Source organism: Chamaea fasciata, unplaced genomic scaffold (genome assembly GCF_029207755.1).
Source record: "Chamaea fasciata isolate MVZ Bird 193981 ecotype frontalis unplaced genomic scaffold, bChaFas1.0.hap1 SCAF_4, whole genome shotgun sequence".
Taxonomy (NCBI): domain Eukaryota; kingdom Metazoa; phylum Chordata; class Aves; order Passeriformes; family Sylviidae; genus Chamaea; species Chamaea fasciata.
This window is the reverse complement of record NW_027094089.1, coordinates 28,650,858-28,667,039: the sequence shown is the minus strand read 5'-3', so window position 1 is coordinate 28,667,039 and position 16,182 is coordinate 28,650,858. Positions and strand designations below refer to the sequence as shown.

The following is a 16,182-nucleotide window of genomic DNA, read 5'->3' as shown; positions in this document are numbered from 1 at the left end:
ACGAAGTTTTTCTCCTTCTTGCTCTTTCTATACTTCACCTAAGCAACAACTAGTAACACACTGAACACACATCTCAGAGGCACTTGGAGTACAGACAAGAAACCCTGTGTACCAGACAATAGGAGGGATGAAGCCAATATATTATATGGTTTTTTAGGCGCCTATTTCACAGCTTTCCCGGAGTCAGACTCATGGTTTGGGAAATTACAAGAATGAAGTCTTAAATTAAATGCAGAATTGAAAAGTGTTAGCAGCTGCCACCAAAATGTGTGCTGCGGGGGTAGCAGGATGGGGTATGCGTGGGAAAAAATAAAATAAAACGAGAGGGCTGGAGTGGAGCAGAAAACTTTCCCATGCTTGGATCCGCGAAGGTTAATAGTAGCAGATTCGGATACATGCCAGGGATCCATCAGACGGCAACAAGCTAGGAAAAAGGCCTTGTCGCCACATCGTGGCCAAGCGAGGCCACTCATTTCTGGCGTCGGTAGCACAGCCCTCCTACCTCTCTTTCCGAGCAGGAAAAGGGGGAAAGCTAAGCACACATGTAAAGGCAGGCTGCAGGGAGCGACCCAAGGAGACCCTTGCAAAGTCCAGAAGGGGCACGGCAGCCCGAGCTCGGCGCCGCCAGGCCCGCGGGACCCAGGATGCGCAGCGCGGCTCCGGCGCTCCCTCTGCCGCCGCGCCCGCCGCCCGCGCAGCCCCGGCAGCTCCAGGCGGGAATTACCCATTCCGTCCTGCCGCGCTCGGAACGGGAGCCGGCGGGGCACGGTTTGGGCAAATGAGCATTGAGCAGTTATGACCCCTTTTGTTTGCAGAGCTGCGCTGTCCCTAGTGATGCTCGTCTGTGCAGCCTGTCCTCCGGCACACGGCTGTGGTGAAGTGTGGCACAGGAATCATTTGGAACAGTCGTAGCATCACTTAGGCTGGGAGAGATGCTTAAGATCAAGTACAATCCTTAACGCAGCACGGCCATGTCCACCACTAAACCATGTCCTCAAGTGCCATGTCTACACGTCTTTTGCTGACTTTTAGGGTTGGTGCTCCCACCGTTTCCCTGAGCAGCCTGTTCCAATGCCTAAGCACCCTTTTCAGAGAAGAAATCCTTCCTACTGCCCAATCCAAACCTTCCCAGCACAACCTGAGGCTACTTCTCCTTGTCTGGTTGCGTGTTACTTGTGAAAAGAGATTGATCCCCACCTTGCTAAAACCTCCTTTCGTGTACTTATAAAGAGCAATGGGGTCACCTCCTTTTCTCCAGGACAAACACCCCCAGCTCCCTCAGCTGCTCCTCACAGGACTGGTGTGCCAGACTCTTCCCCAGCTCCATTTCCCTTCTCTGGACTCACTCCAGCACCTCAGTGTCTTTCTTGCCGTGAGGGCCCAGAACTGGACACAGCACTCGAGGTGTGGCCTGACCAGTGCCCAACACTGGGGGACAATCCCTGCCCTGCTCCTGCTGGCCACACCATTGCTGATCCAGGCCAGGATGCCATTGGCCTTCTTGGCCCCCTGGGCACACCCTGGCTCATGTTCAGCTGCTGTCAACCAGGGGTCAGGAAGACAGTGAAAGTGACTGAACACAGTCACTTGTGCAGCAGTTTGCATTGCAAGCTCTCTGAGCCCTCACTTTACCTCCTGTCCTGATTTGGAGAGCGGCTTTTGCGGGATCAACCCCTCTTGTAGAATACTGTGTAGCATGTCTGCTTGCCTTGTGCTTAGCAGGGAATAAAGGGGGTAATGCAGAGCCAGAAAATGCAGCCAGCCTAAGTTCTTAAGCCTGACATTCAGCTACAGAGATAAAGGTAATGTTAAAAGTGGATTCATGAGATGGGGTAGCTCAATCTGTTTACCAGGTTGGCAGCAGCCTGAGGTTGAGTGAGTGGCTTAAAAACTGAAACTACTTCCCATGAAAGCTGAAGTTACAAAAGACTGCTCCCAAGGCCAAATGCTCTGCTGTGTGGCAGGTGACAGGTGACAGGACAGGCCAGGAGCACCTGCACTGCACAGCACGGTGTGGTTGCAGCACACACACATTAGAGAGGGCTATCAAATTCATGAGCTACACAGAGAGGCACCCAGCACTCCTTCCCAAGGGGCAGAGGCAAAAGGGACTGGAAGGCAGCTGTGGGGGAGATTTTAGCCTGTAGCATCTGTATGGGATGTTGGAATAACACAAAGGAAGGTTCTTGTTGTGAGGCCAGAAAAGATGGTGAGTTAAAAGATATCTCTGGCATTTGATTTTCATTTCAATGCAAAGACAAGGAAAAAGAAGAAAAGCAAGGTTTTTAGATGAGTCTGCCATTATCAGGCAGTTCAAAGTTATGCTGAAATAACACAGCTAGTTTGAAAACTGGCTATGGATCACAGTAGTGAGGCTCCATCATCAAGTTTTATTGACCACCCGCTGGGTTATTGGTACCTGGGTATGCAGATCTGTAGCACCCACAGAAAGATTTACAAAGTGCTTGTGATCTCTGATTAGCCAAAAACCCTTGGACTGCTAAAATGGACAAAAGGATTAGGTCACTGTTGATTCACTAACTTTATTCCTATTCTTGAAGAGTACTGTCTTACACCAAGACTTTGTGCAACTCCTGTAGACACATCCTCCTTTTTCCATTTGTCCATACCTTCTTTTAACACTGTAAGACCATTAGCTGTTGATTCCCCACTGTCGTACTGAAGCATCTTTGAGAAAATGCAGTACTCAGAACCTCATGCCTGTGTCATGAAGGGTGTCTGAAGGCAAACAGACAGCCAGAAGTGTGGCTGTTCACAAAATCATAGTTTCCACTCCTCATACTTGGAAGTAGCTTTGGGTGGTATCTGTGGTCTCCAAAACCATCCAGACCCAGATCCTTTTCCCTGTGGCTTGTCTGTAATGATCATCATGCATGTTTGCTGTGGCATATTATTTGAGTTTAACATGTAGCCTCAGCTCTCCTGGTACAATGAATTGTTTATGGGTCATTTGACCTCATTTAAAAAAAAAAATACTCACTTCCCAGAATCCCAGCACAAAAAGGTCAGTTTCTCTTTGGAATATAACTGGTGAATGGAGGAGAAAGAGTCTGTTTGCTTAGCACAGAGTCACTGAGGCTTCCTACTCAACCCACCCAATCTACCAATAAGCCCAGAGCAGGAGGGATGTCTGTTGCCAACACATCTCCAAAATGTAGTTCTGTGATTTCTTCCTTTTTCTTTGTTAGCGGTTGCCAGGCACCTGTCACTTCAAGTTAGTGATTTGTGCATTATGGGACTATGCAGACATGGATTATCTTTAGCCAAGATTGGTAAGGCAAGAGAGAAGGCTTAGCAGACTAATAAACTGTCTTTCTGGCTTCCTCTGAAATGTAATTACGATAATATAATCTGCTAAGGAAATAGGAAGAAATTCCTCTTCTTATGGTTTGGGAATCTCTATTATCACATTTCAGGAAAACAATTAGTAGAAGAAACCTAGGAGTCACATATAGAAGAGGAATTAGACAAGTTCCAGATAGGAATGCCCATCCCAGGAGCAGATACTTATGTCCCTTAATGGTACAGAAAGCACTCACATAATAAAAGCAGATAGGAACCAGACTATTGACCAAAGGCACAGGTCTCCTGAAATGAATGAATGGCTGTATCTGAAATCCTGTGTGTGCTCAAGGCTAAATGACCTCCTGTAGACTTGACATGGACACCAAGTACCTTCATCCTGGTAGATGGTCCCCATTCCCTGCAAGATACAAGGAAGCTATTTAACCAGCTTCTCAGTATTGTTAGTGAAGATATTTTTAACCTGCGAAGACACAAAGCAACATTTGTTCCATGTTGAGGGTTATCAAATAAAACCTTGGTGTTTTTCTGCTATGCCAGGTGGCATGTGGATGATTATGTTTCCTCATGCAGAAAAGACACCAGAAAACTCATCTCCCTATTGTTAATTACTGAAGAGAGAAACTTCAACTTGAAGTGGGCTTTATCTTCCACACAATTTATGGTGTTGTTCCCCAACAGAAATAAAAGAGATGGCCCAAAGGCAGGTTCCACCTGAGACACTGAGCAGATGCTGCCTGAGCTGATGGCTGCAGGGCACAGCTGGCTGGGCTGTGTGCATTGTGCTGCTGGCCTTCACCAGAGCTGGTGCTGCTGGGATCAGGGGCTGAGCCTTCTCCTGCTTGGATAAGTATTGAAGAAAACAGTAAAAAATGAAGCTATATCTCTTAGGGCAAATCTTCTTGAAAGAAAAGCAGGGCAGAGATTTCATTCCTAGAACCCTATCTAAACTTCAAAATCTCTAGGATCTGGTTAGAGGCAGATATTCTGTGTGACACCCCCAGATGTTCTACAGCTATTCATAAGTTTGTTTTCTAACCACAGGCATTGGTTTGAAACAAGACAGTGTGCACTTCCTGGGGCCTCAGAACACCCTGTAGGGGCCCCAGCGTGAGGATCTGCTGTAAGCATGCTGATTGTCTGCACCTGGCCAAGTTGTTTGGGGTTAGCTGCACTCCCTCAAGAGGGGTGATAATGTGGCAATCCAAGGTCACTCTTCACATGAGCTTATACATGAGGAAAGGGCTATATCGCCTCAGGAAACCAGGATGCTGCTTGTGGAGACTCAGCATAGCCTCCCCAGGGGCAGCTGTTGGGAAGAGTGTAATACCAGAGTCTCTAACTCCCCAAGATAATGTTTTTTGCCTTCCGAACAACTGGGAGTTTGGCTGTGCTGTGCACATTCCACACCATTTTTCCACAGGTAGAATGGTCTCTGGTCTCATTTTCCATCACTCTGCAGTGGGTTGCAGGACTGCCTGGATTCACTTTTGGGCTTAACCAGGGCTGGAGTATGTTTTCATCCTGCCGCTCCTTCAGAACCTCCAGTTTCTCCAACCCCAGTGGAGCATTAGGACCAGATCCAATGGAAGATCCTCTGGCCAGGATATAATGGAGAACAGGACCTCATACCAGCTTCCTACTGCCTGTGCCTGCCACTGATGACCTGTGTTCACCATGGTTTAGCGCACATCCCTTTCTTACGTGAGACAGTTAAGCTGTAAATCTTCTGTCTTAGAGTTAATTCTTGCATTAGTGCTAACAGACACACAGACGTGGAAAGACACTTCAGATTTTTGAAGGCACCTCTGTTTTTCACTTTGCAACTCAAGGGTTGCACAGATCTATAAAAAAAAAACCAACTAACCCTCAGTTTTCCACTACCTTGCTGAGTCCCCTCAGTCGGGGGACTAGAGTTTGTCTTTCTCCATTTTGGTGGATCACATTGCTAAGTCACCCACTCCTCACTGGGATATTTTGCCTGTTTGACCTTTTTATGCAAAGCTGGGAATCTTTTCTGTGTCATTTTACATTTAACCTTTCCAGCATCCTTTCCTATGTCTTTTTTTTTTTTTTTTTTTTTTTTTTTTTTTTTTTTTTTTTTTTGTCTTCAGTCTTCTGACTGTATATAAGATAAAAAATTGACTGGAGATAGGATAAAAATTGTTTTCCTTAAGCAAGAAATACTTACTGCTGAGAGACATTTTATCCTGATAGATCACTGTTCTCATCTACACATCTGTGATTTTCCCCAGTCTAGTTCTTTAAAAGTTTCAGCATGTACAAAATAAAATAAATTCAAAAAATCTCCCATTCTGAGGTATCCATCAGAAATTATCTGCTTTCCCTCTGCTATCCTTCCCCTCTTACACCTCATTTTCTTGTCTTCCACTCTCTCTAATACACAGAAAAAGTACATTAGGGCCAATCTCAGAGAACAGTGGAATGAGGGAAGTAGATAAAAAAGACACACTTGCCAATATGTGGAGGGAATGAAGGATTTTCATTCTCTGACATGATTTGATGACAAGCGTCCATGCGACAAAGAGATGCTCTATGAGTGAGGGCAGTGAGCTGCACAAGCAGACCCTTCAGCAAAAACCTATCTAGAGATATAGGATCACAAACAGTAAGCAAGGAAACACTCAGTGTTGAGAGAAAGTTAAGCAATTATCATGAGATGTTTTGCAGATGAGATGTAAATATACTAGAAAAAATAGGGGGGCTTGGTTGGAACAGAGTAGAACAGTGAGAAGGGGCACGTGCTACAGGAGTTTGTAGGTAGATACCCACTGGCAGGAGTTGGGGGGGACAGGGAATGGTGCAACCCGGTCAACAGATTGATTGAAGATTAGAATTTATGTGGAGGGAAAATAAATTCAGGAGTCACAGCAGGGTTCAAACTAGCACAAGTGTGTGTGTAAGTGTTGGAAAAAGCTGGACAGTCATATTAAAAATACATCATAATTTGTGTTAAATAACCACCCACCACAACTGAGACTGTGCATTTGAATTAAGATTACACAATCTACTAAAAACAGCATCCAAAAAGCATATATACTGTTTAGCAGTTTAGATAGTGAAAAATCAAAAGAAAAAAACTTTGCCCTATTTAAAAGGGTCAGCATAGAGGCAGCATGCTTTTGCTAGGGAAATGTCTAAAAAATCTTTCTCCTTCAGATTGTTAGGGCAAAGTCTCCAGTAAATTCTGTGGAATTCATACAGAGCTACAGTCACCAGTGCTACTGAGAGGATATTAGTGAAATGAAGTTTTGCAGATGTGGTATTTTTGTTGATCATTTAGTCAAAAATGAAGTTATTCTTTTCCAGTTTTGGTAAGTAAAAGGAAATAAATGAGAGGAGAGGAGTGGGGTATAAGACCATGTCACCACAACTGAGATATTCATGAATATAGTCTCTTGAATATTTATTGTAATTGCAAAAGGAAGAAAAGATAACTTTCAGCAAAAAAAATTAAACAAACAAAGTCCACTTGGTATACAGAAGTCACATACAAACAGAATATCCAATGGAATACACATGGTCGCTATGTCTGCACAGAATTAAAACTCTCCATGTGGATAGAACTTGTACTGAACATTCAGACAAGAGCTTCCATGGATTTATGGAGAAGATTCACAAATTTTATCACCCAGCAGCATTTTAGCTAACATATTTTTCAAAACCACAGTAGCTATATTGCAGTAAGAGTCGGGGGAGAAGGCACAGATTGAGTCTCACCCCCTCACAAAGGTATCCTAAACATGTACTTCAATTTTTCGTCACTAACAGTTCAGCAAACAAGTTGGTTTGAGAGAACCAGAACAGCTACATGTTATCAAGGTAAGCATTTATTTTTGTGCATGTAATCACATGCCTATGAGGAATTATAAAAAAGCTAGGTAGAATTATCTGCCAGCCCTTGAACTGTCAGGTCACTTAACAATAAAAAGTTTAGGGAGTCCTGTAACAGGCTGTGTATTTCCATTTTAGTGGTATCTCATATTCTGATTCTTACTTTGTTGCTCAGGAACGATGACAAAAATTTCCTTTTCGTATTAAGCAATCCAAAATTTCTATCTACATACATTTTTATTTCATTCTGGTCTATATAATTTTGCAGAGGTTTTAATGGCATTTGGTACAAAAAGAGTTCTTAAGGACTTTTCAGGTCATTGCAAGTACTGTCATGTGCTACTTAATGCAATTTGGCTACTTTGCTTTCTCAGAGAATGTGTTTGATGACATCAGAAAGGAAACCCATGATATCAGTTTCCAGTAGGCCTTAGAATTTCACACTTTTCCAGATCAAGAAAATTAAAAGAACCCAAAACAACACAACAAACAACCATAACTTATTCAGCTTCACACATTGTCACAAAAATTCATCAGATCAAACTAAAAATCTACTTATGTACCTTTTGGTGTGGTACTAACGAATATAGTTTTCTAGGAAAATTGTCTGGCAAAACCAATTCCCAAATTCCTCCCTACAGCCCAGACTCAGTGGCCTGTCTCTATTTAGTAAATTCTCCATGTGGATGACACATGCCTTTGAACCAGAGATTTAGCAAAAATTAACAGAATGAGCTTTTCTGCAGGCTCTGTGGGCAAGCTGGAAACCAATGGCAGATCAGTGATTCAGGGTTTAAGGTCACAAATGTACCCAAGGGTGCTGCTGAGTACTGACGGCCTTGCTCATGTTCTTAGAGAACCTTTAGGATTATGCAAGGAAGCAGGAATAAATAAATTATTGGATGTCTCCTTTTAATTTCATGGTTAGATTCTGGCCTGCATTTTGTTTCCATCTGTACCTCATCTTTACACCTAATCCTGGAATTGTTGAACTTTGAAGGCCAGGTAAAAATGGAGTGAAGAATGTGGGTCAGTATCTTTAAGGAGGTACCTTCCATCTTTAGTATCCGGAGAAGTTAAGAGACTTAATAGTCAAAAGTGACCAGTTAAGGTCACCTTCCACTCTGCTGTGCTTCTGACTGTGACATTGAAGCTGTTTGAAAACATGTTAAACCAGGGCACCAACAAGTCATGTGCAAGAATATTGGGTACCCTTATTTATTATTTCAGGTAAGCATGATGAGTTACCTGTATCAGGTTAAAGAAAACATGGCCACATGATATTATGCAATACAGGCAGAGCACGTAACTGACCCTTTAAGAATAAATAATTAACTCGCCATAAATTCTGAGCTCTAAGAGGTTCTTTTAATGCTTCTAGAGAACATGCTTTAAAAAATGTGGGCAGAGAGTTCATAAATGGTTTTAAGCATTTTCTGACAGAAGGCCTGTCTCACTGGTGTTGGTGTGACATGAAAATTCTCAAAAAAAGGACATTCAGAACCCTAAAAGTAAAATTGACATGCACTTGCATTAAACATACAAATATCTTTAACCATAGTCTTATATATGAAAAATAGTTCAAGTTACTTAAGAATATTCTTACACCACACTGGTAAAGTGTTTACTATAGAATATTTCTACAAGACGTGTACATTTACTAGAAATCTTAAGCCACACAGGCATCATCAACAGCTTATCACACACACATGATACTTCTCCCTTTCACACAAATTTATATACACTGAGTAAATAATTAAATATTGCACTTATTGGCCCATGATTCCTCAGTCTTGAGGTATTCAAAAATAGAAAAAATATCTATTTTTTAACAGTTTTTTCATGCAACATGTAAGACATTTGAAATACACAAACACTAGTATATAGGTTACACATTGTGACGGTCCAACTTAGTCACAGCACATCTGACATTACTGACAAAATACCAAACAGGAGTTACAGCACAAACATTTCATACATCACTAGTTGCAGGTACATGTCAGAATTACTCGAAGAAATTTATCATCAAAAGTGGTAAACAATCTCCATTTTACTTTCATTTTTGTGTGTTATTGGTGAATGTGAAGTTATGGGAAAATCAGGGGGTTTTCTTATCCCCCAGATCAGATACTAAGTACCCTATTGTACAAATGACAAGCCTTCCACCTCTGCTGGAACCACAGTTAATACACCCATGGTCTTCAAATGTAACACATTTGATTTCCAGCAGTAATGACAATTAAAGGATAAATTTGGGAAAGGTGGCACTGAATATAAGTAACAGTGGGAAATGAATGAGTAGCAAAGATGTACTATTGTATACATGTGCATATAATATGTGTGTAGTCACAAATTCTGCTTCACTGAAATCCCACAGATAAACAAAAAGAAACAAAAAAGAAAGCCTAATTTGCAAAGGTGCATTTACCCCTAAATGAAACTGGCAGAGTTCATTCAAATAATTGAAATGTGTTGGCTTTTAAAATGAGACTGGAAAAGTGACCAACCTTGGAGAATCTGGAATCAGAAAGTATGGATCAATGGTGTAAATTAACACAATTTATACCCCTGTTGGCACAGATGAAGTTATGCTCCTAAACCCCCTGAGGATGCATCTATGAGGCTTTAAACTCATGGTCTCACATTGCTAAATCTGTCATGATCAAGAAGAACTAGGCTCATACATTGTGAGTCTAGGCCAGACCTAGAAACAGGGCAAGGAGGAATGGGTCTGTCATCAGCACTGAAATTTAATTGATGCCTGTAAAAATGTGAATAATAAAACTTAGTTCTCAAAAAACAAATATAGAAAAGAGTAGCTTGGGAGAGGTGGAGTTTGTAAGGGGGTTTCTCTTAGAATGCAATTGCAACATTTGTCTGCTCCAAAGAAACAAATGCATAACTGCCAAATGTAGAATTTTTGGTTTTTTTCTTCCTAAAAATGGCAAATTTAAAGCATTCTCAAAGTTAGAATCAAACTCCAGGAAATTTTGTGCATCCTGAAATAGCATTTCATTTCTGAAATGAGGAAGATGCAGGTGTTACAGCTGAATATACAGAGCTGAGCAGACTGGGAAGAAAATTTAATCTTTCAGACTGGTGCTCTGGAAAAGGCCACATAGATATAGTTGCTCAGATAATTTCTCTAGGCATTGCATTAAGTATAAGCACAAAGGAACAAACAATTCCAGGTAACAGTTACTTACACAGCTGTTCAGAGAGAAAGAGTATTTTTTGACAGAAAATTAGGCTAGTTCATACTTATTTAAAACACCAAATGAACAAGTCTAAATAAACTAACCATCACCACTAAAAATAACAGACACATTATTAAGTCAGTTGCACTTGCAACTTGTGAACATAAACTCTCAAAAGAATCAAAAACATGCATCTAAATGTTCAACCCAGCAGGGCTGGCTAGCTGTTTGGCAGGAACTGGTCAATCCCCATGCTCCTGGGTGCTCCCAGGTATTTTCTGACCAGTAGCTTGAAGGTGCAGCAAGCAACACATTGTCAGAGCATGATAAGGCTGGTGCATTTCCCATGCACAGTATTAGCCTGCTGCTATAAGCTTTAGTCTAGATCATAACTCGGAAAAATGATTGTGTAGTATTAGTTCAGCTTCAGCTGGCACTATGGAGCTCAGGACTCTCTGCCCAAAGGCATATCATCTCTCAGAAATTTAACATACTCTGTGTATCAACTGTTGAATCTTACCAAGTGGGTAAATCTCAGCTGAAGGGTGTATCTATGGCTGCACCGATGACTTGCTGTGACATTCAGCCTTATTTCTATGTTGAAAGTGACAATCAATTAATGTAAGGTGTGCAAGAATTTTTTCACTAATAGTTGTGATGACACTGAAAGTAGGTTTTTTTCTGCTATCACAGTTTTCATCTGAGCCCTCACATCTTCCATCACAAAATATGGTCCTTTGTACCCTGGTACTTAAAGGAATTGTGCCACACTACTGGATAGGTCAGGGGTATAACCAGAACCTGCTTGTCTCCTCCAGGAACTCAAAATCAGTGACTACTGGATATTTGTGAAGAACAAGGCATTGATTGTTTAAATTTAGGCCCTTAATCAAGTTGTGACAAGTTCTTCAAAAATGATCAGTTACCTGAATTTAAGAAAACTGCAGTTGTACCATGTAAGTCAAGAGGAGCTGAACCAGATTGACACAGGCTGCTATTGGATATTCTATCCCATAGGAGGCCAAGGCATTACTTTAGTAGAATGAAAATTCTAACACTTTAGTCCCCTCAGAATTCTTGGAATATTTGGGGAAGGCATACTAAGTTAATTCTCAAAAACTTTTCGGTCTTTACTGTTCCCCCAAAAAAAAGCAAGTTCTAGTTGAGAGAGGTACTGAGATCACGATCTTCATGATCTAAATGTGGCCAACTTTTTAGCAGAAACTTCAATATTGCTGTGAAGCATGTGGCTGCAAAAGCCAACCTGTGATGGAAAATCAAGGCCTACTTTTCCAACAGTAGGTAACCCAGATTGAAAACAAAAAGCCTTCTTGAACTTCCACACATTTTCAATTTCAGAGAAAGTCATGACAGGATAATTTGGTTTGATGGGACCACAGCAGGTCATCCTTTCCAACCTTCTCTCAAAACAGTGTCAACTGAAAGGGCTGAGTGGTTTTCCCAAGGTTTTAGACAGTCTCAAAAAACTCCAAGTATTTCATTTGAACATTTTAAAAATTAATCTAACTCTGAACTCCATGACAATGTCTGAGAGTTAGTACAAAGTTTCAGGGAGATTTTAAATACTGACTCATTCTGCTGCTCTAATTCAGATGAGCTTTTTCCTTTTAACACATTTTTTAGCACTCTAAGGAAAAACACTGTTTCAACAGCTGCTTCCTCCAGCCACCCCATCTAATGCAGAAGGCTAAATATGTGTGGGCACCTAGCAGGTTTGTTGTCTCAGGAACCTGACGGAGGGGTTGTCCTTAGATTTTGCTGTTACTCTTCTGCCCAGACTCCTGATGCAAAATGAAAAGCAATTAATTAATCCCATTTATGTATAGAACTATTTATCTAGCACTCAATTTGTTTAAAAAGATATATGTATTTCTACCACTGGTTAGAGTCTAAATGGTCATTACCAGGTAGGGGGGGATCTTAAATTCATTGCAATGGAATACAAGCAAAGTGTGGCTGCAGCAAGGGACACCTTGAAGTTTTTCCTTATTGTACTGAGCACAGAAGATGACCATTTCAAATCAAACATCTCAGAGCAAAGCTGGAAGAATACTTGCACTTGCACAGCCAAGCTGCAGGATTCAGGACATGCCCCACACCCTTGACAACATGATAATGTCTCCCTCCTCCTTGCCTGAGATGGTTCAGACTAATAATACAACTAAGATTTGACTAAAGAACTTGTGAGCTGAAGCTGAATTCTGTGTCAAGGCTTTCCTGCTCCTTCTTTTCAAGCAGGAATCACTGTCACAATAAGAAAAGCATGAAAAACTGCCCAGCAGCCATCTCAAATGAAGCTTGCTCAACTTTGTATGCTTCTGTTTTTCCCAATCAGCTGGCACCTAGTGGATGAAAATGTACTAGTGAAAGTGTCTCAGCACACATAGCAACATGCTGTCTTAAATGAGGAAGGGAAAAAAAAAGCGCCCTGGAGAGAGGCAGGATCATGGTTTGGACAGCACATACCTCTTCCACCTGGGTGGTCCTCTGCTCTAAAAACGAGAGTGCTTTCTCTTCATGGAGGTAGATCAGTCTCCATGTGTACTAGGGGAAAAAGTGCTTAAATAGACTAGCTGACAGGACAGATGTTGTTTAAAAACCCAGACTGAAGACAGAACTCATTCAATTAAGTTAGGCAGCCCAGGTAGAACCCTCCAGGTATATCCATTTTACAGGTGTCTATATGCCTTGTTTGGAAGTAACTTTTACTTTGTCAAAGTCTATTTAGATTATTTTATCATTTTTTTAAAAGTTGTCATTTTCTCTTAGTGTATATCAAGATTTATATAAATTACCTTCAAAAAACATAAATTATAAAGGATTTCTTTGCAGTTGTGAGTCAGTCAGTGTACTAAATGTTACTGCTTTTTAATTTTTTTTTAGATTTTTCCCATTTCTGACAGTTTAAAAAATGTCATCCTTGTCTTAAATTTTGTCTAATTGGAAAAATAAAATAATCAGTGCTTCTTATGCTGTTTAGTTTAAAAAAGGTCATTGTGGTGCAAGTAAAGCAGTTGTTCAAAGTACTTCAGGACACAAATGTTAGAAACCTCCACCAATTACTAGAGGAGAAAAACTGTGAAATATAACTATTTTAACACTTTATCATAAATGAATTTGTGTACTTTATTCTGCTATCTTCACAGTCTTTTGCTAATCTTTTCAGTGGATTCAGCCTAAGATTAGAAATGGTGACAATTCCTAAAGTTTTAAAAATCCCAGTTCTCTTGCCAAAATAAATGGAAAAAATGGGGTCAAGCTTCAGTTCAATTACACCATCAGCATTTCTTCAATAGGTCTGAGTAAAATATAGACATTTGAAGCCACTGTGGTGGTAACTGTCTCAGTGACTGAATGGGAGATGAAGTTCCTGAAAACTGAAACATGCAGGTTTGACAGCAATGTGACAAGGCAGCTTTTGGCTACGAACAACCAAACACAATGGATTTGGCTCTGTCAGACATAATACAGGACTGTGTGGTTAATTTCTCATGCAGGCAGAAATAGAAAGAGCTAACTAGCCTTCTACTATGGGGTAGGTAGCACTGGGATCTTTATAATGGGGTGAGAAATAAAGCCCAGTTTCAGAAAATTATTAGATAGACATGCAACTCCTATGTAAAAGTAAATACACTAGCTATCCAAACAAGATGAAGTACCTAATATCTCTGAGAGTCTGGACTGAACATCCACATCCAGTTGGAAATTCACAGGGAATTTTTATGGCTTTGGACCCAAGATCAAACTTCCTTCTAATTTTTGCAGTTTTCAGTCAGCCAGGACATGTAACATAATGAGAGTAGATTTGCCAAGGCAAAAAGGAAGTGTCCCTCGTACAAGTGATCTGGACAGAATGAGGGATTGGCTCACTACAGGAATACTTCTAAATTCATTTTCAGTCAGGAAAATACATAAGTGGCATCAGGAAGCTAACTCAAAACTACCCTAATGATTCAACTATATAACTAGAAACTGATGAAGTGAGAGATAATGATGGGCAAACATGGTCTGAGGACATGGCACCAGCTGAAGTGTGACATAAAACAGTAAAAAGAGAAATTAATATACACCCTGCATGCAAAAGCCAGGTGCTAAAACATGGATCATCCTTTCAAATTAAAAACTGCTCCATCCCCATATACATATCCAAACAGCTGATGATGTAAAACAAGACTGTTCTCCCAAATAAATTAATTAAACAATATAAATAAAGGCATATAGACCATTATTAAATACTCTGTTGGCAACAGAACACACTGGGGCTGCCTTTACTGATGGTTGCATTAGCAGCTGCAGTTAGGCTGCTGTGGAGGAGGGGTGTCCTTTAGCTGTGTGTTCTGGTTGCTGGCAGCAATGGTGGGATTCGTCTCCAGACTTTCTGACATTTTGTCACAGATGATATCCACGAGTCGTTCAAACGTCTGCTTGACATTAATGTTTTCCTTGGCACTTGTTTCAAAAAATTCAAATCCTAAGAAAATAAACAACATGTTTATGTTCTAGGCATATTTCAGTATCTCCAATAAATATACAAACTTCTCTTGAGCTAGAGACACTCAGAAAAGAAACATGTGAGAGCACACATATGAAAGAAGATCAGTTAAAATTGTAACACAAGCAGAGTAAGTACACTAGTGCTATTGACTGGCTTTATACAATGCTGGATAAAGTCAGGATCACTCCAGATATAATCCCTTAGAAGAATTCTACTTTGACACAGTTTTATCTAAAAATTGATACCTGTTTCAGAGTACTATTTTAGGAATGCCCTATATGTACACAGCCATTGGGAACGAGTAATCTGCTGCTCCATCGCTAACTGTTACGTTCCTCTCAGCATTACTGTCGGAAACAGCCATTTCCATTGTGTATTTCAGGTGGTGCCAAAATCCAAAATAATGCATGGAAAAGTACAGGTAAAAAAAGCAAGCAGGACAAGAAAAGATTTCTGCAATTTGGTATTTATGAAAGTTAGATATGAATCCATGGGACCAAAGGGAGTCCCAACTTCTCAAATTGAACCAATAATAATAATAAAAAAATTAAAAACAAACAAACAAAAAACCCCAACCAAAAAAAAAAAAAAAAAAAAAAACCAACCAAAAAAACCAAAAAACCCAAAAAAAAACCAAAAAAAAAAACTGACCAGAAATGCACACAGGGATGATAACATCTTAACTAATTTATACAGAAGAACTTTTTATCTATTCATTTCCAGTGATTACCCCAAAAGCAAAAACTAGATCTATCCTTAGCTCTTAAGGGACACTGGAAGTTTTTATGGAGCAGAGACAGCTGTTCTAAGCTCTCCAGAGACAGTTTCCTTCAGTTCTCTTCTCTGCCCCCTTTTGTACCACATCTCACCTCCCACATGTGTCTCATTCACCTAGGCCAAGTTTGCAGCTTGGCAGCCAGCCTGCAACCTAGAGGGCTTCTGCCAGTGCTGGATATTCCCAAGTGCTTGTTTCCTTTGCAAAGCATTTGTGCCCTTTAATTTATTGTGTTCTAGGACTTTTCCTACATTTTTCCCTGGTTTTGACATTGCTCACCCATTTCCTGATAATTCACAATTTTCTTTAATTCCTGTCTTTCCACTACCTATGGGTTCAGTATTGAAACCGCTTACCAAACATCTGATTCACTGGTAGTTTTACAGAAGCCTTTGCAGTCTGGCTTAGCCTTTGCATAACTATTTTGATTCCTTCTGATTAAATCTGAATATTAATGTGCAATTACCACTGTCTTTAATTATGAGAAAACTCCCTGTCAGAAAATTTCAATTACT

The 16,182-nt window shown here is 40.6% G+C and overlaps 1 protein-coding gene across 2 annotated transcripts in view; it reads right to left on the bottom strand.

The window, feature by feature from the left end:
• Window positions 1-6,719: 6,719 nt before the first annotated feature.
• RAB3C (RAB3C, member RAS oncogene family) overlaps window positions 6,720-16,182 on the bottom strand; it is a 128,384-nt gene continuing 118,921 nt past the window's right edge. For both annotated transcript variants that reach the window (XM_066181182.1, XM_066181183.1), the window contains exon 5: window positions 6,720-14,868. In XM_066181182.1, the coding sequence (XP_066037279.1) occupies window positions 14,681-14,868 (188 nt within the window). In that variant the 3' untranslated portion in view covers window positions 6,720-14,680. The remainder of the gene's footprint in view (window positions 14,869-16,182) is intronic.